Here is a 24,542-nt window from a genome sequence, read left to right as displayed (position 1 = left end):
TTATGGTTAGAGTTGCTTTTATGTCTTTCTTGGTTCTTTACAAAAAGGTGTATGTATGGTATTTCTCTGCATCTAGAGTCTGACCGGTGTGGTTTGTATTTTTCGGTTAGTAAGGTTATCCTGATGAAAGCATATATGTTAAGTTTCGTATGTCTATGATCTTTCTTTGTGTTTGTGATGTGTTTCAATACAGTTTTGTTGGAGGTTTCTGAAATTTGTTCTCATACCTGTGGCCTCTTGATGCGCGTATAAGAGTGTAGGGCCTCCACATATGGCTGCTGAAGGTTCTCCACCAATTGGTGATTCTGGACATTAGGTCTATCCGCTGAGAAGATATTAATTGCGATAAGAAGTGCATACTCTGCATCATCCAGCTGCATTTGCCGCATGCCTTTGGAGAATTCAAAAATGGGGTTTATAAACTCCACCTGCAGGCCTAGAGAGGAAGACAACCGGAGGAGAGTGAGAAGGAGGTATAAAGCAGCCAACAGAAAGTTGGTCAATCAACTATGAGAGTTAGAGTACCAGTTTGCAGCAGAACGATAAGTGGTAAGAGAGAAAGATCCAAATAGCGAGAATGCAAAGCCAGTCATGGGCATACAGAGGAAAAGGGGATAAGTGCAAGAGAGGAAAGGGAGAGGAACAGTGAGATTGAATACAAGCAATGAAAGAAATAGATGGTACAGCAAGTTTAGAATAGGAATGAACAGCAGGGAGGGACACAGATGTAGCCTAAAGCATGTAACACAAAAAGGATAATGAAAGGGAAAATCGGAGGAGGAATGACTCCCTTTGTTAAGAGTCCCCTCGCACTCAATAGCAGTCATCTATCTGCCTGGGGGATGGGTTCCTTGGTCAGGATGTTGCCTTGGAGGGATGGTGTGTCACCCAAAAGGTTCCAAACTGATGCCTCAGATCAGCCTGTAGCCAAAAGGAACTGCAGTTAACAAATCTTCCTAGAGGCCTATACTGAACTTATGTGGGTGCCAAAAAATCAATTTAATGCAATCAGTAAGCAAATTTCGGTGATGAAAATGCCTTCTTTATTAACCGATGCAGGCCAATATGTAAAGAAGTGCAAACGGTGGAGCTATTCAAACACTACACCCAGTTGTGATAAACGGCTATTTAAAATGATGTGGTTATGCGGCCTAGAAATAGACAGAATATACTTATTTTTGGTGATTTATAAGACAGTAGTATGTTACTGTTCAGCCACGTTAGAGCACTTTAAGACATTACAGAAAGTAAGAGAATAGGGTAAGAAAAGGCAGAGACAGCAGGAAAAGGAAAAGCAAGTGTTGACTGAATCAAAAGTAAATATTTTAGTGGATGATTCAAGCATGAAATATAAGCCCGTTAAAACGTTGGCATTCTCACAAAACAGCTGTCTCAATAACCTTTCTGAGCAAGCCCTTGTCATCATTTCTTCATTATGGATAACTGGGGATTTGAAATAAGAATAAGAGAGTGCGGTGATGGTAGGGAGGGAATTCTAAGTACACATTCTTATTTCTGTACATTTTCTGGCCTTAGGAGAAATAATTTAACGTATCCCCTCATTGTCCTAATGACAACAACCAACCAGAAAACTGCAGAAGTGGGAAACTGCAGTGGCTTGCCTGTGTCTGGTAATTTTAATCACACAGTCTTACATAAGAGCCCTCGAGAACTTCTAATGGGAATGAGCCTAACATAAGACTGACCACTATTCTTGCTAGGCAAAGGATGAGGGAGCAAGCATCATGGCCCCATATTATTACACAGCCTCTTGAGCTGAATACTCTGCCACAGATAGTGTAAACAAAAGGCTACACAGTCAGAGGTAATCACTTCACAGAATGAAATTTCACTTGAATTGCCTTAAGTAAGAGCTTCCTTTGGAATTGGAAGGGACCCGTTGCCTCGGGTTTAGCATCAAAGTATATTGAAATAAGGATGGAAAAACCACGGAAGTGGTGTAAGCAATCCAGGGTAATATGTTGGTACTCATCATAAGAATGTTCCCTGCAATGTATCTTACCCTTAGCTTTAAGCAAAAGAACGGACAGAGTAAAAAAACATTTGCAGTTGCATAAGAAACAATCAAAATATGTCAGTTTTCACTCTTCACATAACCCTCTTACATTACTAAATTGTGTACTCAAGCAATAGTTGGTCTGTGGAGATTTGGGAGAATATGATGAAGTAAAACATAAAACAAATAAAAGGTGATGGGAGGAATGCTTACAATTTGTCTAACACAGGAATCGCTCCGACTAGTAACCAGCCCATCTCTTTTGCCCACCAAGTTTGGACCCTGCTCTTCATGGGAATAGTCCAGTCCAAACTGCCAAGCAAGATCCTCCCTGAACCGGTACACAAGCAAACCAGAACTTAGCCTAGTTAAGGGCTCATCAGCCAGGTGCAGCTTTGTTCCAATGACACAGTGAGAAAGGGGCCCACGTCTGGGTATACCCATGCCACTTAGGGCGGTACTAAAATCACACAAAAAGTGATGGGAAGAACGCTTGCAATTTGACTAACCACCGGCAATCGCTTAGGGTAGCATCCTAACCCATCATTCTTTTGCTCACCATGCCGCCTCAGTTTGGACCCAGGTATATGCAAATCAGTCTTCATCCTGTTCCTCGTGGGAACTGACTAGTGCAAACTGCCATACCAGGCCCTCCCTGAACTGTAACACAAAAACCGATGACCTTGTTCGTGCAGTCAGAGCTGTGTATTTGTAGACACGTGTTTCAGGATCGTTGTCCTTCTTCAGCAGAGAGCAACATATTGTTTTGGGGGTGCTGGAAATGTTGCCCAAAGTCACATCTCTGTACCACTCACTGGGCACAGATGGAGCTAGACAGCTCATTAGCTCTAAGGAAGGATATGAGAGAGAGAAAGAGAGAGAAAGAGAGAGAGAGAAAGAGAGAGAGAGAAAGAGAGAGAGAGGGTTTGAGAGAGAGAGAGGGGGAGAGTGAGAGTGAGAGGGAGAGGGAGAGGGAGAGGGAGAGGGAGAGGGAGAGGGAGAGAGGGAGAGGGAGAGGGAGAGAGAATATATATATAGCTATATTCTCCAACTTTATTACAGCAGTTTCGGCAGTCTCAGCTGCCTTGCTCATATATATATATCCCCATTATTGTTTCATAGCATTTTTAATCATATATATTTTTTACAAATACATATATGCAGCTTATAGTAGGGGCTAAAAATGCCCACATTACATTGAGTTTTCATTTAAAAAACATCTCACAAATATCAAACTTTTCTGTAAAGAAAGAGACTATAAAATATAATCACTGCCTTTATTTGAAAGGAAACTGCAAGGGAGACTGGTTCTCACTGACTCTATGTGCTGAAGTAATAGCCACTTGAAAAGCTGCTTTTCACAAGACGTTTTGTAACGAAGCGATGTGTATAAGCTCAAAAGGAGGGCCCATGAGTTTTGAGAGAACAATATTTAGTTACCTAGGGGGAGAATGTGATCTTACAGGAGGGAATACTTCCTTTAGCCCTTCTAAAAATCTCTGACCACAGGCATTTGAAAGAAAGAAATCTGTGTGGGAGACTTCCTGCAAGCAGTAATGGCTGCAAGATATACCTTTATAGCGGAAAACCGCAGGCCAGACTTCGCTAAATGTAGGAGATGAGGTAAAAATCACATTCTCTTGACCCAAAATTGGATGATTATTTTGGGCACACTACAAGTAAAAATGCTTCCACTTGAAGGAATAAGACTTTCTGGTATGTCTTTTAGATTCTCTGTGAATGTCCATACAATCCTGTGAGAGGTCTAAATGTCCATACTAGAGGAATTCAGAAGCCATGCTGTCGAGTTCAGTGAGGGTAGGCTGGGATGGTACATCTGCCCTTCGAGCCTGTACAGGCGATCCTGTCTGCATGGCAACCTCTTGCATGGTATTTCTGATAGGTATAGCAGGACCGTGAGCCATCACTGAAGCAGCCATTCTGGAGCTCTCAGGTTCACCCTGGTCCTGGACTTGTACACTTTGTTGATCACTGTAGGAATCATCAGAGTTGGGGCAAACGCATAAAGAAATTTCCCTGACGAGTCTATCAAAAGGGCATTCCCCTCCCACCCTGAACGGAAGAACCTGGATGCATAATCTAGGCATTTTTGTTGTTTTGGTCTGCAAACAAGTTTATTTGCAGCTGTCCCCATTCTCGAAATATATACACAATGTTGTCTTGCAGAATCTGTGCGACAGAGAGTCCACTTGAGTGTTTTGGACTGCAGGCAGGCAGGTGGATGGCTGATATTGATAAGTTCCCTGCTATTAGCCACTTCCAAATGGCCTGCACTTCCAGAGAAGGTTGTGGTGCCTGTTTGACCCAGGAAAGAGCTTGTTGTTATGGATGGACAGAAGTACTTAAGGGCTAGATGGACAGCTCTCAGCTCCAACTTTTTGATATGATGCTGCAGTACCTTGTCCGACCACAATCCTCGAGTTTGCAGGGGGCCCATGTAAGCACCCCATCCTTGGAGGGAGGCATCTATGATGAGTCTGTGTGGAAGGGTCCTGGTGGAAAGGTACTCCTACCAGTAGGTTCTGACATTGAGACCACCATGGTAGGGATTGTATTGCACCTGGTGAGAATGTCAGCCTGTAATCCCAGCGGTCTGAGAACGGAGTTCATTGATCTTGTAGAGCCTGTTGTAGAGGTGTCATGTGCAACCTGGCATTAGAGACAATGAAAATGCAAGAGCCTAAATGAGACACCACCTGTCTGGTCGATGGATGTTGTGTGTGCAGGAGATTGTAACACTATAGACTGAGGATAATCTCTCCTCAAAAGGATACACTCTTGCACCCCATGTGTACAGGGTTGCGCCCAGGTAGGGTAGCCTTTGGGCTGGTATTTGTATAGATTTCTTGAAACTGATCTGGAGACCTAGACTTTGCAGGGTCTTCATGCAAACATGATAATGGCTTTCATTTGTGATGGGGAGTGGTTTTTATAACCCAGTCGTCTAAATAGGCGTAGATAAATATTCTCTTCCTCCTTAAGGATACTGCCACTACGGCCATGCATTTCGAGACTGTGCGAGGTGCTGATCTCAGGCCGAATGGTACTACTTTGTCCTGGTAGTGTTTGGATGCCACTTTGAAGTGTAGAAACCTCTGGTGTGCTGTGTAGATCAGAATGTGGAAGTAGGCATCCTGTAAATTGATGGAACACGTCCAGTCTCCTTGAGGGAGTTGGGGGTAGATCTGGTGAATGGCAAGCCTCCTGAATTTTTTTTGCGTATGAACTTGTTCAGTAGTTTCACGTCCAGGATGAACATGACTTCTCAATTCGGGCCTTTTTTCCTCACCAGGAAATAGCGAGAGTAAATTCCATGTCCCCTTTGGGAGAGTGGGACCTCCTCTATGGCCTCCTTTTGGAGCAGACTGGCGGCTTCGTTTTGCAGATGACAAGATATTTTTGTAGGTGGGACAGCGGTAGGAGGGGACAAGAATTGAAGTGAATTATCAATTTGAATAACATCCAAGAGCCACTTGTTGCTGTTATGGAGCGCCACTCGTCCAGATGTTTGATGATCTCCCCCCCCACCGGAACGGTTAACGGAGAAGTGGGAAGCGAAGGCTCATTGCTTGGCTGGTGTTTCGGAAGAGAATGCAGGTTGACGCTGTGCTCCTCTTCCCTGAGCTGGTCTGCAGGGATCATAAGGTGAACAGGTCTGGTGTTGTTGTTGTGGGACCCAGTGAGGGGCTTGAACCCTCTGTGGATAGGCATGCCTATCATAGGGCCTGTATCTTTGTAGGAATTACTTCCGTTGTTCGAGGCCCACAACTTTGAGCGTATCTAGCTCCGCTTTCATCTTGGCCATTTCATCACCCGCATGTGAACCAAACAGCAAGTTGCCAGTAAACGGAAAGATTGAGAATCCTATGTTGGGCCTCAGGTTTCAGAGCAGTGAGAAGAAGCCAGGAGGACCTTCTGGCACATATGACATGGGAGTATCAATGTGCAGCTACATCTGATGCATTCGCAGCTGCACCAATGACGTGGTTGGAGACTAAGCCGCCCTCTTGGAGGATTTCTTTGGAAGTCCCGTCTATCTTCCTATGGTAGCTTTTCCGTGAATCTGGTAATAGAGACCCAAAGTGCCCTATCGTACCTCCCTAGCAAAGCAGAGGCTCTGGCTCCCATCATGAAAGTAGCAGACATGCACCACATCTTTTTATCAATAGCGTCCATCTGCTTACTGTCTTTGTCTGGGGGGTATGGATGACGAGGTAGCGACAGTGTATGTTTTTCGATCTGCCGTTATGATGACGGAATCTGGTGGTGGATAATGCTTTAGGATTAGCAGGTCCAGGTACGGAGACATGTTTTTTAAGGATCAGTGATGGCGTAGTTCGAAAAGAAGCTGGCGTCAGAAAGAGTTGCATCGCCAGTTCGAACAGACCAGGGACCAGAGATGGAGTGGTCTTGATGCCGCTCTGTGATGTAGAGTCTCAAAGATGAGAGAGGACGATGAAGTAGGTGCTGGAATGTCGATGTTCAGTTTTGATGTGCCTCTAATTAACACATCATTGAATATGATCAAGTAATCCACTAAAGAAACCCTTGCAGGTGGCGTGTCTGATAATGTTGGCAAGTAATCCCTCACTGAGGTTCGAGAAGTGGTGGACCAGGATGGTGTTCTCGCCTACCATAGCACGATCTGGACCGATGAACTTGTTGACATCTGGAAGCAGACCTGCTCCTTGTTGACTCAGACCTTGATCACCACCTCTGAGGAGTTCTGGACCTTTCTTTACGACCCTGAGGGGTCTTGGACATTGATCTATGCCTCTGTGAGACCTTGGACCATCGTTTAGACTGCGGTGAAAGTACACGTCTCTTTGGAGTAGATGACGAATCCGGGTAGAAGGGCAGATGTGGAGTGCCTTTTGGTGATGGCGTACGTAGAGTGACCCTGGAAGGGGAGTAGGTCTGCAAATAATTGGAGCCGGGACTTTGAAGAGGCTCACACCACTTGGACACACTTTCCAGCCAACGTAGAGAGAGATTCACAGGTGGGTCATCAGGAGGCAAAACTGGTGGTGGAGACCCTGCTCCCACTGATCCAGGAGGCAAAATCTGCTCTTCCGATGAGTAGGAATGGCTTCTTGATGTCAATTTCCTCTTATACGTGGTCTTAGACATCGATCAGAACCCTTCTTGCTGCTTCAACGTTGACTGTACCACTTTGGGGGCCTCCTTCGCTGCCGAAGAGTGTCTTGAAGTCGATGATCACCTCAAACTCTTCAATAGCGTATCTTCAAACGTGGCCGGGTGCTTAGACGTCGACGTCTGGTATTCTTTCGAAGTCGACGGAGCTGCTGGCGAATGTCTTGACGCCGAACTCGATTCCCTCGCCGGTTGCTCCGTTGCTGAATACCAATGTCACTTCGGCGTTGACGGAGATGCTGATAAATGTCTTGAAGCCTACCTTGTTGATGACGCCTGCTTTGACGACACTGAAGTCTTCGACAGCGAGTGTTGACCGGTCTCCGAGGCTACTATCTACATTAATCTTGAAAGTGATCAAACACAGGAATTTCCCCCCATTTTGAACCCCTACCTGTCAACGTCGATAGGGGATGTCCTTACTCATGTGCTTTGTGAGATCTTTCTCTGTGTGCTACTTCTTATGAGAGGAGAGCTATGTGAAGGAGGAATGAGACTCCCAAAGGCCTCTTGTAGATCAGCCCAATTTTCTGCCAGACCTTCAGAGTACTTCAGAAAACATCTGACAATGGTAGCATGTTTCTGGATGATGAGAAGCAGGAAGATAAAATACAGACTGAGTGGGGATCAGTCTGTGCCTTCTTTTTACCACAAGAATGGCACTTAATGAATAATGAAGGTATGATGTGAGAATAAATATATATTTTCCAGTCAGAAAAATAGTCTTAAGTACTCTAGGTACATAAAACCGTCAAATGACAGCAAAAACTTGTGTTTTCAAAGAAAATCTCTTGACAAAATATGAAAAAACTGCAGAGCTCAGTGCTCCAGGATCCTAACTAAAGAGCCAGAAAAAAGAATGACCTAACTGTCACCTGTGGGGCATAATGGAAGACTGGGTGTCCCGTGAGGTCTTAATGGCACGATGCCAGTGTTTCCTGTTCTGCTTTAAAATGCAGCCTATTGGTGAATGATGACTCTCATTCACTTGTAGTTTCCTTTAAAATAAAGGCTGCGATGACAATGTATTGTCTCTTTTTCTGCTTTAATGAAATGTGTGATATTTAAACAAAAACTCAATATAATTTGGACATTTTTAGCCCCTACTATGGACTGTAAGTGTGTGTGTTTGTATGTATGTATGCAGGGACTCATTTTCATCTATGAATTCATTCAGCATAAGAATTGATGTTTACTTTGATTGTCTATTTGGCTACACTGTACCCATTATGATAGAGCGAGAAAAATGGAGTTTAAATATCTCTCTATGGACGTTTGCTCACTTTATAGTATGTTGTTTATGTTTATATGTCACATGGTGTGCACAACAGCATATAAAAATAAGGCATTTCTAATTGCATTTTACTGTGATCAAGGGCATCCGCCCGAAACGCGTCAGTCCGCTGCGTTTTTGAACTTGGTGCAATAAAACCACTTTGCCTTATTTTTGGGATTCGTCTGGTCTCTGTTCGCCGGAGTCGGAGGTTCGGGACTATTCGTTTGAAAAAAATATAAAAAAATAAATATATATATATATATATATATATATATATATATATATATATATATATATATATATATATATATATATATGATTAAAAGTACTATGTACATTAAAGATATTATACATATATATTATATTTAATATGTGCTCCAGGGTCCCTTACATGAACAGGATGATTCAGTGCTTCTGACTATTGATGAGGTTGCTACGAGGAGAACGAGGGCTGGGAGGTCATGCCAAACGATTGCCAGTGGTTAACCAAGTTGCAAGCATTCCTCCCATCACCTTTTGTTGATTTCATGAAATAAAACATCCCATCTCCTATATTAAAGTAAAAGTGCCTTGGGTGGGCTTAATATATCTCCTTCCACATGAGAGAGATAACTAGGCTCTTCTAAGAAACCTATCCACTGACACACTTCAGTTTATGTGGGCCCTTTGGATATCTTCAAGAGACTCCCACAAGTCATCTTCCATACTCCACCACTCCTAGTTAAATACAACGAAATGTGGAAGCTGCTGTTCCTGAACCACCTAGAGGAGTTCCCTCTCTTCAGGCCAATGTCCTGCACATGCCTGGGAGAGTTGAGAGGCATGTCCTAGAACTCCAGAGGTTAGCTGCATTTTCTAAGCAGGCACAATGGTGTGTACTGTCATATTCCACTAGTAGTGCGGTTGATGATTTTGTAGTCCAAGTAGACAAACAAATTATTCCCTTTGCACTCCATATGTCCCTAAATTATTTATTTTTATTTTTTATTTATTTTGTCAATTTGTAGGGCGCAACAGCTACCCAAGAAGGGTTTCCCGGCGCCTAGACACAGCTAGAAGCGAAGAGACAGAAACGGAGGGAACATTGAGGGATTATTGTTCGAACAACCAGGTCTTTACAAGCTTTCTGAAGCTATGGTAGTTATCTTCCTTCCGAATGCTTGGAGGAAGCGTGTTCCACAGGGAGGGTCCAAGATAGGCAAAAGATCTGCCCCCTGATCTTACACGTTTGAACCTTGGTATGCAGAACCGTGCTGCTGTCTGGGACCGGAGGTTTCTCTTAGGTGTGTAAAGGCAAGCAAGGGATTGGAGGTATTTTGGGGCTCCTCCTGTTTTTATTTTGAATTAGCGATGTCAAGTAGCCAGAGCTTACTCCAGGAAGTTTTAGTAGGTTAGGAACTCCGAATGTACATCAGAGTAAACTCAAGGCCCAGTCGGATCTATTACTTTTAGAACAAAACGTTTTTTAGATAAGGGGAAGGGTTAGTAAAATGGAGAACCGTCTGAAGCCAACATGTGATCCCAAAAAAGGTTTCCATCATGTAGGAGGTATAATGGTAGGCACTAGAAGAAAGTAAATTACATGGAGTCCTATGCTTGAATCATTACTTGTTGTCGAAGTAGGAGTCCCACGGTACATTCTAAAGCAGTATAATAAAGAACACATAGCCTATAATGGCTAAAAACAAACATTTATCTGATTAGCTTATTCAAATTATTTATAAGCAACTGAACTTCGCCAATCAGGCGACAGCACTTTTTAGACCAATCCTCATAGAGGAATCTTCCTGCAAATTGTATGCACTAGTCGGAATTAAACCCAAAAAACTGAGGGAAGCCTCCACGGGAAGGAGGGTGGGCCACATGATTGTTGGCGATTTCAATTATTGGCCTAACAACGTGCGGGAAAGTCCTCATTCGGCTGAATTTACTGACTGGCTGACAGGCATGAATTACACCCAGCACATTAATGTAGCCACTCACACTAAGGGACACACCCTAAATCAGGTCTGGACCTCTAATCTAGAGATAGCCAACCTATGCATTTCCCCCTGTTCATGGTCAGACCATCTTTTTATCACCTTTACCATCCCGAGTATCCTTATTCCCAAATCCTTGCCCTCAGCGACCATTATGGCCAGGAAGTGGAGTCGGGTAGACACTAAAGAATTTAGCACTTTATTAGCTGCATCTAAACCCTCTGGTCCGATTGTTTCCCTTCACACCCAGGCAGAAAACATTAACACTTGGTTGGAATCTGCCAGAGACAGTTTTGCTCCTTTGAAGACAATCAAAATTAAAAGGCCCCCACGAAGCACAGCATTGGTTTTCTGACAATTTGAAGGCAATGAAATTGGCATTGAGACCAACCGAACGGAAGTGGAGACAGGACTACTGCCCCCATAAAAAGACCATCTTTATGGCAGCACTTAAAGATTACTAAAGCCCCATTATCAGGACTAAATCTGAATATTTTTCTTCAAAAATCCTGGTATCCACTAACAAGGCCAAGGACATTGTTTCAATAGTGGATGAACTTGTCAAACCTGACCATGCTATTGCAAAACCCACTCCTTCACAATCCTTATGTGACTCTCTCAATAGGGAATATGCTACTTACTTCTATGCATCAGTTCTTGGCATGTAGGGCTGCTGACATTCATATCTGTGCATAGATCGCCGCCTAGTGTTGGGTCCGGATGATTGCACCTTGTTGTCCTGGAAGAGTCTTCGAAGTATCACGAGATAGGGGACTCCTCCCCTGGACTACAGTGCGCATGGGAATCTTCTCCATTCTCAGATTGTTTTTCGCCATTGTGGCAAAGACGGAGTATAGAAAAGTAAGAGATGGCCATGTAAATGTATGTAGAAAAGTACCGCAGCTGTGACAGGCACCGGGGAGGAGGGTGGGCGATATGAATGTCAGCAGCCCTACATGCCAAGAACAGATGCATACTGGTAAGTAGCATATTCCGTTCGAGGCATGTGGGCTGCTGAATTCATATCTGTGCATAGACTGTATAGCAGTATCTCCTCTAGCGGTGGTCACCTGTACCAGCTGCAGCAGTTTGAAAAAGAGATTTAAGGACAGCCTGGCCGTGCTTGCACATCTACACAGTAGTGTTTAGTGAAAGTGTGTATTGTAGACCATGTAACTTCCTTACATATGTCTTCTAGTGGAATGTTTCCTAGGAATGCCATGGATGCCCCCATTTTACGCGTTGAGTGTGCTTTTGGAGAAATTGTTAGAGTGCGTTTAGCTTTTTGATAGCATATTTGAATGCATTTAACTATCCATCTGGCTATTCCTGCTTTTGAAATGGGATTTCCCTTATGTTGTGGAGCGAAAGCAACAAATAGTTGCTTTGTTTTTCTGAATGATTTGGTTCTGTCAACGTAATATAGCAGAGCCCTTCTTACATCTAATGTGTGTAGGGCTCTCTCAGCCACTGACTGCGGGTTTTGGAAGAAAACTGGCAATTCTATTGACTGATTGATATGGACAGTGGATATAACTTTTGGCATAAACTTAGGGTTAGTACGGAGCACTACCTTATTGTTATGTATTTGCATGAAAGGTTCTTGAATGGTTAATGCCTGTAGCTCACACACTCTCCTGAGAGAGGTAATGGCAATCAGAAATGCCACCTTCCATGTTAAGAATTGTAATTCACACGAATGGAGTGGTTCGAAAGGTGGCCCCATAAGTCTGGTAAGTACAACATTTAAGTTCCAGACTGGCGAAGGTGGATGTTTTGGAGGGTGATTCTTTTCAGACCTTCCATAAAAGCTTTGATAGGTGGTATCCTGAACAGGGACACGTGTTGTCTGTTCTGTAGATATGCTGCTATAGCAGCAAGGTGTAGCCTTATGGAAGAGTATGCAAGATTGCATCTTTGAAGATGTAATCAGTAACAGATTATGTCTTGGATAGAGGCATCTAACGGATTGATTTGGTTGTTATTGCAATAAATTACAAATCTTTTCCATTTAGCTGCATAGCAGGCTCTAGTAGTTTGGCGCCTTGCTTCATTGATAATGTTCATGCAGTCTGGAGGCAAGTTAAGATATCCGAATTCTAAGACCTCAGGAGCCAGATCGCTAGGTTCATCTGATTGGGATCTGGGTGCCTGATTTCGCCATGGTTCTGAGTTAATAGCTCTGGCGATAGGCGCAGTCTTTGATGGGGAACTACTGAGAGTTCTAGGAGTGTTGTGTACCATGGCTGTCTTGCCCATGTGGGAGCAACCAGGATCATTGTGAGAAATTGTTGCCTTAGTTTGCGGGCCACTAATGGTATCAGTGGGGTTGGCGGAAAAGCGTAAGCAAATCTGCCTGACCAATTCATCCATATCGCATTGCCTTGTGACAACGGGTGTGGGAACCTGGCGGCAAAGGACTGGCATTTTGAGTTTTCTTTTGTGGCGAACAGATCTATCTCTGGATGTCCCCACTTTTGGAAGAATGGTTGGAGGACTTGAGGGTGAATCTCCCATTTGTGTATCTATTGGCTGTGTCTGCTTAGTAGATCTGCAATTTGATTGTCTTTCCCTGGTAGGTGTTCTGCTAGGAGAAAGATGTTTTTTGGGATTGCCCACCTCCATATGATCTGTGATGGTGAGACAGCCGTGGGGAGTGTGTCCCTCCTTGTTTCTGGATGTAGTGCATGGCTGTCATGTTGTCCGTCTGGATCAACACAGCCTTGTTGTTCAAGTATTTTTGGAAAGCTTTCATTTCTAGAAATACTGCTAGATATTCTAAGTGGTTTATATGCAGTGTCTTTTGCTTGAGTGTCCAGAGCCCTTGGACTGTGTATTGAAGTAGGGGTGCTCCCCAACCTGTCAGTGATGCGTCCGCTGTCAATACTACTTGTGGAACTGGCTCTTGGAACAGTCGCCCCTTGGAACGGTTTTGTGGGTTCCACCACTGCAGAGAGTTGTAAGTGCGACTGTCGACCAACACTAGGCCTTTCAGTTGTCCTTGAGCTTGGTTCCACTGTTGCGCTAAGCATTCTTGTAATGGACGCATTTGAAAGCGGGTATGAGGGACAATGAATATGCAGGAGGCCATCATGCCTATAAGCTGCATGAACACTCGAGCTGGCAAGGAGTGTTGTGGTTGAAATTGTTGAATGAGTGTCTGCATGCTGGCTATCCTGGCTGGATTTGGATATGCCTTTGCCACACGGGTATTTAATGTTGCTCCCAGATATTGTTGTATGTGGGAGGGTCGCAGATATGATTTTGAGTAATTGATAGAGAATCCTAGACTGTGCAGTAACTGGATTGTCTGAGAGGTGTGGTTTGCACACTGTGTGTATGATTTGGCTTTTATGAGCCACTCGTCCAGGTATGGAAACACGTGTATGTGTTGCCTTCTGAGGTGTGCCGCTACTACTGCTAGGCATTTTGTAAAAACCCTTGGTGCTGTAGTTTCCCCGAAGGGGAGAACTTTGAATTGGTAGTGTTGACCTTCTATTGTGAACCTCAGATATTTTCTGTGAGCTGGGTGTATAGGTATGTGAAAGTATGCATCTTTTAGGTCTAATGTAGCAAGGTAGTCGCCTTGCTGGAGTAGAGTGTAGAGTGACCATATGGAAATGCTTTGAGAGTATGTATTGGTTTAGAGGTCTGAGATCCAGTATCGGTCTGAGGGATCCGTCTTTTTTGGGGATTAGGAAGTAAAGAGAGTATACTCCTGTCCCCTGGTGTTGAAAAGGGACTGGTTCTATGGCTCCTTTTTCTAGCATGGATGTGACCTCCTGTTGTAACAACGTGATGTGCTCCTTGGACATTGGACGGTGTCTGGGTGGTATGTTGGGTGGAGTAGAAGTGAGTTCCAGGCAGTAACCATACTGGATAATTTGTCTCACCCACCTGTCTGTGGTAATGTTGTTCCAGACTGGTAGGAATTGTGTTAGTCTGCCTCCGACCGGTGTTAAGTGGTCTGGAGGGAGTGTCAACAAGTCACTGTTTGTTGGCGGCGGAGGCTCTGGTGTTGTTGCCGCCCCGTCGTCTGCCCTTGTTATTATTTCCTCTATAACCTCCTCTGTTAGAGCCTTTATTAAAAGTGCTATGGGTGTTACTTTTGAATGTAGAGGACGTTTGGGAAGTGCTGCCTCTCCCTGAGCCCCTGAAGGAGGAGCGACGAAAGGAACTTCTGGATTGCTGAAACTGAAGTGCGCCCATAGACTTAGCAGTGTCAGTGTCTTTTTTAATTTTTTCCAAGATTGTATCTACTGCAGGGCCAAACAAGAAATCTTGGTTAACTGGTTGGTTTAGGATGGTTGATTGCACTTCATTTTTGAAGCCGGAAATGTGCAGCCACGCATGCCGGCGTATTAAGACGCTTGTGTTGATGGAACTAGCTGCTGTGTCAGCTGCGTCAAGTGCACATATAATGGTAGCATTTGTGATAAATTTGCCTTCCTGTATGAGGTCATTAGCTTTAGCTTTGAACGGTTCTGGTAGGTGTTGTAGAAAACCCTCCAGTTGGTCGTAATGTGCTCTATCATAGCGTGCTAATAGGGCTTGTGTGTTTGCAATTCTCCAGGAGTTTGCTTCCTGGGAGGCTACTCTTTTGCCTGAAGCTTCTAATATCTTCGACTCCTTGTCAGGAGGGGGAGCATCTCCTGTTGTTTGTGAATTAGCTCGCTATCGAGCATTTGATACTACTAGTGAGTCCAGTGGCAAGTGTGACCTAATATAAGTAGGGTCTGCAGGGGCAGATTTATACCTTTTCTCTATCCTAGGGTTGAGGATACGCGCTCTGGCCGGATCTTTACATATTTCAGGCGCGTGTTTTAGTACCCCTTTCAACATAGGAAGTGTACGTGCACTTTTTTCTGATGTAGGAAAAGTGTCATAAAGGAAGTCCTCTTCTATTGGATCGGTGTGTATGTCTACGCCGTGAAATTTAGCTACCCTATCCACTAATTGGTTAAAGACAATGGTGTAGTTTGTAGGCGACGGCTTTGTAGGATATGTAGAGGTGTCGGGGATGGGTTGTGGGTCATAGTTATCATAAGGATCATTTTGGTCCTCCCATGTGCCATCCTCTACATCCTGATCCACAGGTTCGACAAAGTCATCCTGAGGATCTCCCCCTATGTTTTCAGTGTCATCATAACCTGAAGGTGTAGGAGAGTAAGGCACAAAAGGCATGTTAGGAAAGAAAGGAGGTGGAGTAAAAGGCCTTGAAGGAGACGTGCCAAAGTATTTTTTCTTTGTAGGAACAGGTGGAAAAGTATCAGTGTATAACGGTCTTTTCTTCCTCTTGTAAACTGTTACGTGTCCAGTTTCAGGGTCGATATACAGTTTAGATTGTTCAGCGCTTAATGGATCAGGATGGAAAAGTTCTTCCTCAACTGTCCGCGGTTTCGGCGCCAAAGCTTTCGGCTTAGTCACTTCTTTGGGGTGAGTCTTTGGCTCGAGGGCCTTCGGCTGTGGAGCTGTTTTCGGCTCGGCCGCTGCTTTCGGCTCGGTGACCTTTTTTGGTTGGACGACTTTCTTTAGTTCGACGTCCTTTGTTGGTTGTTTTGCCTTTTTTGGTTTGGCGACCTTGTTTAGTTAGACGACCTTTTTCGGTTCGACCTGTTTTTTCGATCGACCTTTTCCGGATCTACCAGTTTTTTCGGAGCGACCTTCTTCGGATCGACCGGTGTTTTCGGGTCGACCTTTTTCGGATCGACTGTTTTTTTCGGATCAACCTTTTTCGGGTCGACCGTTTTTTCGGGGTCGATGACTCTTTTCGGTTCCCCGTGTTTTTTAGGCTGAACGACCTCCTTCGGCTCGAGGTTTTTTGCAGGCTCGATGACCTTCTTCGGGCCGAGTCTTTTTAGTGCGATGCGTTTTTGGTGGTTCAACTCTCTTTTTAGGCTGGACGACCTCTTTCGGGTAGACTGTCTTGGGCTTGACAACTGATTTAGGTTGTACGGCCTTTTTGGGAATAGTTTTACTGGTTCCCGGGGTATCGGAAGGCTTGGGTTCTGTCTTCGGGGCAGAGCCGGAAGGCGGGGCCTCTGAAGGAGTTTGTTGATCTCGACTAAGGCCTTTAGGCGATGCTTCGACCGGAGCCTTGTCTTGGGGTGGAAGCAGGGTTGGGGGCTCGGTACTCACAGTTTGCCCCAGTGGGATCTGGTCATCGGAGTCAGACTGGTCCTCTACGGTGACAATTTCTAGATTGGAGTCGGCCGCTTCTGGGAGGTCATGTTCGTCTTCGAAGATGTTCTCCGGTTCCGGTGCTTGACGCTGCATTTCTTGTCTCGCGGCTCTTCGGTTCCGGATAGTTTTATTCAACCGGAACTGAGCACAGGCTGTACAGTTTTCCTCGTTGTGCTCGGGTGATAGGCACTTGTTGCATACTGTATGTTTATCAGTATGTGGGAACTTGGAGTGACATTGTGGGCACTTTTTAAAGGGGGTCCTTTCCATCGGCAGCAGGCCCACGTGGCGTTGAAAAGGCCCAACGGCCCGCGTCGACGACCGGATCGAGATGGAAAGTAAGTTCTAGTGGAGGGGTACCAAGCGAGAACAATACCTTCGAGGTAAAAGGCCTTTTGGCCTTAGAAAGCTGAAAAGTTTTGGTTCCTAAGTTGGAGTTGAGGAATAGCATCCAAACCCAATGGCGGAAAAACACAATCTGAGGATGGAGAAGATGCCCATGCGCACCGAAGTTCTGGGAAGGAGTCACCTATCTCGTGATACTTCGAAGACTCTTCCAGGACAACAAGTTGCAATCATCCGGACCCAACACTAGGCGGCGATCTATGCACAGATATGAATTCAGCAGCCCACATGCCTCGAACATATTTTATTGAGAAAATTGTTAATATCAAATCCGGTATTCCTCAGAGCTCTGCTTTTTCAGACCCCTGTGGCTCATATACCAATCCTCCCCGCCTGGATCAATTCCCTCTCATCACCCAAGAGTACTTTGTCTCCTTACTTAAGAAGGTTAGCTCTGACCCACTGACAGCTGTCCTCCTATCCTCCGGGAAGTCTTCCTCCATTGCCCTGAGCTCCCTATGTCCCTCCTCAACAATTCCCTCACTATGGGCATTGTCCCCAACCTTTTTAAGTGCGCAGAAGTGATACCTATTTTTAAAAAAACAGGTACTGACCCTTCTAGTCCCAGCAATTTTTATCCTATCTCACTGCTGTCCTTTTTGGGAAAAATCTTGGAAGCCCATGTGGCCAACTGTCTCAGCACTTTTGTTGAGAAGTCACACTATCTGGACCCTCACCAAGCTGGTTTTAGATACGAGCATTCCACCGAGTCTGTTATTTTAGCAGTCCTCGATGAATTACGAAGGGGGGCTGACCAAAGCTCCACAAAAGCTCTGGTGCTCCTGGATCTCTCGTCTGCTTTTGATACGGTCGACCATCTGTTGGTCGACCGGGTCGAGAGTGCAGGGATCCGGGGTCCTCCTTTGAAATGGATATTGTCATTTCTCGGTGACCGCTTTCAAGCAGTCCGTCTCGCTAGCTTTTTGGCTGAGAAAAGGAAACTGACGTGTGGGGTCCCACAGGGCTCATCATTTTTTCCCCTCCATTTTAACTTATGTTAATTATGGCCTTAGTTTTTTGTTTTTCAAACCCCCGCCATTTTGTGCAATGTAGATTTAGGGCTGAGAACCGGGAAAATGTACAAAAATACCTTCTTTTGATATTAGAGCCTGTGACCGCTGCACGCTAATGTGCCTCCCCAGTGTCTGCATCCGCTTACCAAGCCGGCATCCCCCGCTCCTCTCAGTCCTCCAGTCCGCTGGGGTTCCTTCACTGCGGAGCGGGCGGGAGGGGTCGGGGAGGGGTGTTGTCGTGGCCTCGTCCCTGTGTGCGACCGGCGTCTTCTGGGTGGGGGGGGGGGGTCGCTGCTTCACCTCGTGTGTGGAGGCGGGGTCCGGTGTTCGTCCTGGTGCCAGCTATCCCGCGGTGCTCCGAGTGTTGACCGTTGTTCCCTTGTTCCCGAGTAGCGGCCAGCATCTGACTTTGATCGGGAGGGGTCCGGTGCTCGATCCGCTTTGGCCCCGGTGCTGCTGGGGTGATCTGTTGTTTACTAGTTTGGAGTCCTCTGCTGCGGTGGTGCGAGCGCAGGACAGACCTCAGAGCCGACTCAGTAGGCTCCTCGGGGCTTCAGCTGCGCCACGATGGGGTGTCCGGAGGCACGGGTCCCTCGGCAGGTCGCGGGGGCTCCTCAGTCGTCAATCCCCAATGAAAAATGCCGGCTCAACAGGCTCCCAGCTCCTCAGGGTCTGGCCTCCTTCATCAGTTCAGACTCTGTCTCGGTGGGTGCGCGAGGGCTTCAATCCAGTGGCGGCTCGGCCGGCGCAGCTTCAGACTCCAACCTCCGTGAGAGGACCCCTCGGGCAATCCAGTTACTTGCCAATCCAATTACTTTTACTCCAGTTCCTTTTCAGCTTCACGTTCCGGCGAGCTGGAGTGTGCTAACAGGGATAAAGCCCAATATGGGATCCCCAGCACCAGGAGCTCTTCACGGGAGCTCCTGCCAGGCGGCCATCTTTCGCCTAAAAACAAAAAACTAAGGCCATAAATCACCTACTGTGCCCATGAGGTTCCCTCGGGATGGGAGTCTTCCTCACAGGGTGAAAACGAAACTGCTCTCCCTGCTCACAAAGCATGAAAATAAAAAGAGGACTAATGTCTCTTTTCCCCCTTTGTGGCGGCCATTTTGGTAAAGTCTCTCTCTCGGATCACCATCTTGGACTAGTCATTGTTGCTGGGCTATCAATTTATCTCACTATCTGGGGTGCATCAAGAACTCACCTTTTTAGGCTAAGCCCAACTACTACCACTACTGTACTCTGAACTACGGATCTGTGATCTATTGCACTCTGATGCACACCTATCTGTGTCATGTAATAGACTGCCTGCAGCTGCATTCGGCTCTACAAGTATTATACTCACTATATATTATTTATAGGTTTACCTGTAAACATAACTACTCCCCAATTGGACACTGCACTACTCTGCACAATCTCCCCTGTTACGCTACCGCATGTATTTTAGGTCTATTTTAGGTCTATAGTTTTTCAGAACTATTCCTCCAATTGTACTCTGCACTACCACTTTACACAATTCTGCAACCGCACTGCATTACCTGTATTCACCTGTATTCACCTGTATTCACTTTACCTATCCTTCATGTAATGCATCGACTGCACATATGCCTGTCGTCTCACTAGTGTATTTTCTGCCTGCTAGTGCCATCTTTGATCCTGATAACCTGTTGTGTTTGCATGTGCATCTTGCTCCGGCATATCAATAGTGTTCACCAACCCCTGCGCTATACTGCCACCATACCAACATGGAGCTCAGCGGCAAACACACATATAAAATAAACTACCCTCCCGTGCTCACCAAAAAAGCTACTAAACGTTTTAAACACGACTTCCTTAGGTCCCACCCAGAAACACCCTTTGCCGACACCTACTTCTCATCGGTCAATGGACCCTTGAACACCGACATCATTTTCCACACCACACGCAGAGCGCAATGGAAAAAAGTGTTCCTCACACTATTCACCGTCTCCACCTCCAGGAAATCCGCACATGGCCTAACACTCTCCATTACATCGTCCCAACTCCTCCCAGGCAGAACCACCATCACTATATACAACAACGGGATTGTCTTAATTCAAGCGACAGACAGGAACCTGGAACTACTTGACAACATGTTCCCCTCTCTCAAAGAGCACCTTTCCAATCCTCGGACTTACACGCATATCACCCCCTGTCCTACCTCTCCTAACGTCACAGCTCCCACCCTGAACTCTCCTAACCCAGTTCAGCAGCAAGAAGACACGCACCTCACCTTCACACCCTGCTCCACTATCAATCACCTGCCCGTCTCAGCTACCCCTCCCCGCCCCTCATACACAGACATAGACCTGGTCCCTCCACACACCACTCGCTTTCCCAGCCCCCCTACTAACCTTCGTACCTCCGCTCATCCTCCTGTCTCCCCCCCCACACTTTGCACTCCCGTACCTTCCCCCGCACATTTTTTCTCAGAGCACCCCTCCTCCCCCAATGGCACCCCACACAACATGACTCTCTCTCCGACTTCCGCCCCCCCCACACTTAGCACTCCCGCCACGCCTAGCCTGCATCCCTCCTTCAACCTCCCACCCCCCTCGCTCACTCCTCAATATTCCACCTCCTCCCCCACAACAGCCAGCCATCACATCGCCCCCTTATTCCCTTCCCCCCCTAGCACGGATGCCCTTCCCAATAACACCTATCCTCTCGCTAACGCCCCCAACACCCACATCAGCTCCGCCTCTCCACCCGGACTGCCCCCTGTCAACGTAATCGCCGGTTCAGCGCCAGTACCCCCCCCCCAACACCGCGCCCATCATCACCTTAGACATTATGTCCACCCTCCTCCAATTGAAAGAAGAATTTCACTCCATTAAAGAGTTGCTCTTCACACACCCCATCAGACACCCCCCCCCCATCACCACCCTTACCACACCTAACACCACGTCCCCCTCACCTCCTACTCGCCCTACCACACAACACCCCACACACCGGACCTCTATCCCCCCTCGCTATACCAACAATCGCAATAACAATTGCAATACCAACAATCGCAATAACAATTGCAATCTCATTACTACCAAGCGCAATACTCCTCCTTCCTCTACACCTAACAACACCTCCTCCACACCTCCTACTCGCCTCATCACACATCTTTCCCCACATTGGACGTCTACCCCCTCTTGCAATACCACCAATCGCCCCAGACGCACCACCAACACGATCTCTGACCTTGACGTACACACCCTTCTCCACTCTTACGACCCGGCTCCCCAAAAGCCACTAGCTACCAACAACATGTCCATCCCAACGATTATTTCAAACCACCTCAGGCACCAAAAGGATAACAATAGAGGCGCTGTCCCCAACAACCTCACTAATGTACCCCTCGTTTTGGAATCATCCTCCACCCTTTGCACCCTTATCCTTAAATGCATACTTCTCAACTGCAGATCAGCCCAAAGACATTCCACGGAGGTCGCCGATCTCATCATGTCCCTGGAACTGGACCTAGCCATTCTGACTGAAACATGGCTGTCTGATTCCTCTACACCTATACTGGATATCCTAGTCCCTCCCAACTACTGTATCAAAAAAAAGATAGGCGGTGGAATTGCCTGCACCTACAGAAGCAACCTCTCAGTCTCAAAAGTGGCCGTCTCCTCTCTTACTTCCTGTGAATACCTCTGCCTTGATATCATCAGCGAAAGCAAACCGGTATGCTCACTACACATTATATACCACCCACCTGGGGACAATCTCTCCTTCGTCCAACAACTCATGGATACAATTACAGCCAACTCAGGACGGCAGCACACCCAAATTTTCCTTGGCGACTACAATCTCCACTGGAATGACAGCAGTGACACAGTGGTAAACAGCCTCAAAAGCTTTCTCAACGCACTTGATCTCAACCAAATATGCAACGGCCCGACCCATAAGAGAGGCTCTACCCTTGACCTTATCATCTCCAAAGAGGGCGCTATTCAACTGGAGTCAATCCAACCTTGTGACTGGTCAGATCACCATATTGTCTCCTTCCTCATCAAGGAAAAAACCAGACTTAACTCAGTTCAACCCCCTAAGCACAAAGTGTGGAAAAGAGACTTGAAGAAACTCAACCCAAACGCCCTACCACCCAACAGCTGCAATCGGCTACTTCCCCCTCCCGGCGATACAGACGTTCAAATTCTGACTGACCACTATCTCAATACTATGTCCACAATAATCGATGAGGTGGCGCCCATGCAACTAAAAAGAGTCTCGTCCAAGAAGACTTCCAACCCATGGTATGACGGAAGCCTCAATGAGGATAGACGGGCGATGCGAATGGCAGAGCGCACCTGGAGGTCAGCCCCCTCTGCAGTGCACCTAAAAAGTCTAAAGAAACAGAGAGACGCCTACTTCAGGAAAATAAAACGCTCAAAAAGAGACTTCTTCAGCCTCCAGCTCGCCCAAGCTAAAAACCGTCCAAGAAAACTGTTTGAGTTAGTCAGAACACAATCTAAAGAGCAACCCCAGACAATCAGCTCCATGGACGTTACTCCTTCCTGCGAAGACTTCTCTGCCTTCTTTATCCAAAAAACTGAGAGAATAAGAAGCGATCTCCTCAATGACGCTATCCTGTACTCCAACCCCCGACACACAGCAGTGCCTCAACCAAAGAACAATGCTACTTGGTCATCCTTTGACACTTACTCCGTAGAAGAAATTGGCAGACTGCTCAGCGCCTTGAAACCTTCCAATCACCTCTCTGACCCCCTTCCTGCTAACGCTGTAAAAGACTTTTCCCCCTGGCTTCTCCCACTCTGGTCTAAGATTATCAATAGCTCTCTTCAACAAGGATCCATCCCCAATGCCCTCAAAGTAGGGCAAGTCACACCGCTACTAAAAAAACCAACAGCAGACCCCACTGATCTAAACAATTACCGCCCTATTACAAACATTCCCACTCTCGCTAAACTGTTGGAAAAATGCGTACAACTACAATTGACTAAACACATAGATAAGTTTGATCTCCTAAACGCTCATCAGTCAGGCTTCCGAGCAGGGCACAGTACCGAAACTGCCATGACTCACATAGTGGACGATGCCCTCCAAATCCTAGACCAAAACGATACCTGTCTCCTCATCCTTCTGGACCTCTCCTCAGCATTCGATACAGTTAAACACGAGAACTTACTCGAACTGTTAAACACAAGAATGGGCATATCTGGGACTGTTCTAAAGTGGTTCACCTAATTTCTACACAACCGGACACAAAGAATCAAAAGCAACAACCTGCTGTCCTCTCCGGTACCTGTATCGCTAGGCGTCCCTCAAGGATCCTCCCTCTCCCCAACACTGTTCAACCTAGTTATGGAACCTCTCACTACGTTGTTACAGGCTTCTAATGTGCACTTTCACATGTATGCCGACGACACCCAACTTTATCTCAAAATACAATCTCCCAAGGACATCATGCTGCTGAACACCACGATCAGAAACACCCAATCCTGGCTTGCTGAGAATCACCTCAAACTCAATGCTCTGAAGACCGAGTTCCTCCTGATCACACCTCCCGCTAAAATATCCACGGCTCAAACATGGCTTAAGCAATTAACGGCTCTAAATGTACAGCCCATCGTAGTAGACTCAGCAAAATCTTTAGGCATTACACTTGACACCAATCTCAACATGCAGCAGCACATCAGCAAGGCAACCAAAGGAGCGAACTTCCAAATCAATACCCTGAGAAAACTTAAACCCTTCCTTCCTGCCAAAGACTTCCAAACTGCAGTACAATCTATAGTCATCCCGCACATAGAATACGGTAGCACCGCCCTCTGCGGGCTCCCCCTAATTACAACGGCACCCCTAAGAGCGTCCATTAACGCCGCAGCGAGACTCGTCACAGGCTCAAAAAAACACTCGCATATCTCCCCGGACTTTAAATCACTGAACTGGCTACCTTTTGAAGCCAGAATTCAACTGAAAATCGCATGCATGACACACAAGGCTGTGCATCTGAATTCACCCGCCTACCTCACTCAAAAGTTGACAATTTCGGGTGGCTCCCGAACTACTAGAAGCACAAACAACCTTTTGCTGAAACCTCGAAGATTTCGGAAGGAAAAAACGTATAAACGCTCCTTTTCAGGAATGGCACCCAGGATCTGGAACTCACTTCCTCCTGAAACAAGGCTCATCTCCTCCAACACAATCTTTAAGAAAGAAGTTAAAGCGATCCTCATGGCAAAATACACATGACCTATTACTCCGTATCACTCATGAATCTGCCCTGTAAGCCCTGCCCGACCTTGGCCTATTGTACCACCCGTATTATCGAATTACGTAATTGTATACGCTCACTCTTTGTATTTTGTTATAATGTTTGATGCACCTGGTTGATTATGTATATTGTTATATTGTTGACGCACCTGGTTGACTTTGCACACTTTACCCTCTCCACCTCAACGATCCTTACTTCCCTTCTACTGTTGCACCTGTGGGACTATACATCCTGCACACACCCA

General features: G+C 46.1%; 1 protein-coding gene across 2 annotated transcripts in view; it reads right to left on the bottom strand.

Annotated features, from left to right (window-relative positions):
- Positions 1-24,542, bottom strand: part of LOC144770570 (oxysterols receptor LXR-beta-like) — a 261,625-nt gene that overhangs the window by 47,071 nt on the left and 190,012 nt on the right. For both annotated transcript variants that reach the window (XM_078655205.1, XM_078655206.1), the window contains exon 9: positions 228-436. In XM_078655205.1, the coding sequence (XP_078511331.1) occupies positions 228-436 (209 nt within the window). The remainder of the gene's footprint in view (positions 1-227; positions 437-24,542) is intronic.

The sequence above is a fragment of the Lissotriton helveticus genome, chromosome 7, assembly GCF_964261635.1.
Source record: "Lissotriton helveticus chromosome 7, aLisHel1.1, whole genome shotgun sequence".
NCBI lineage: Eukaryota > Metazoa > Chordata > Amphibia > Caudata > Salamandridae > Lissotriton > Lissotriton helveticus.
Note: the sequence above shows the minus strand (reverse complement) of the source record. Positions and strands in the feature narration are given on the sequence as shown.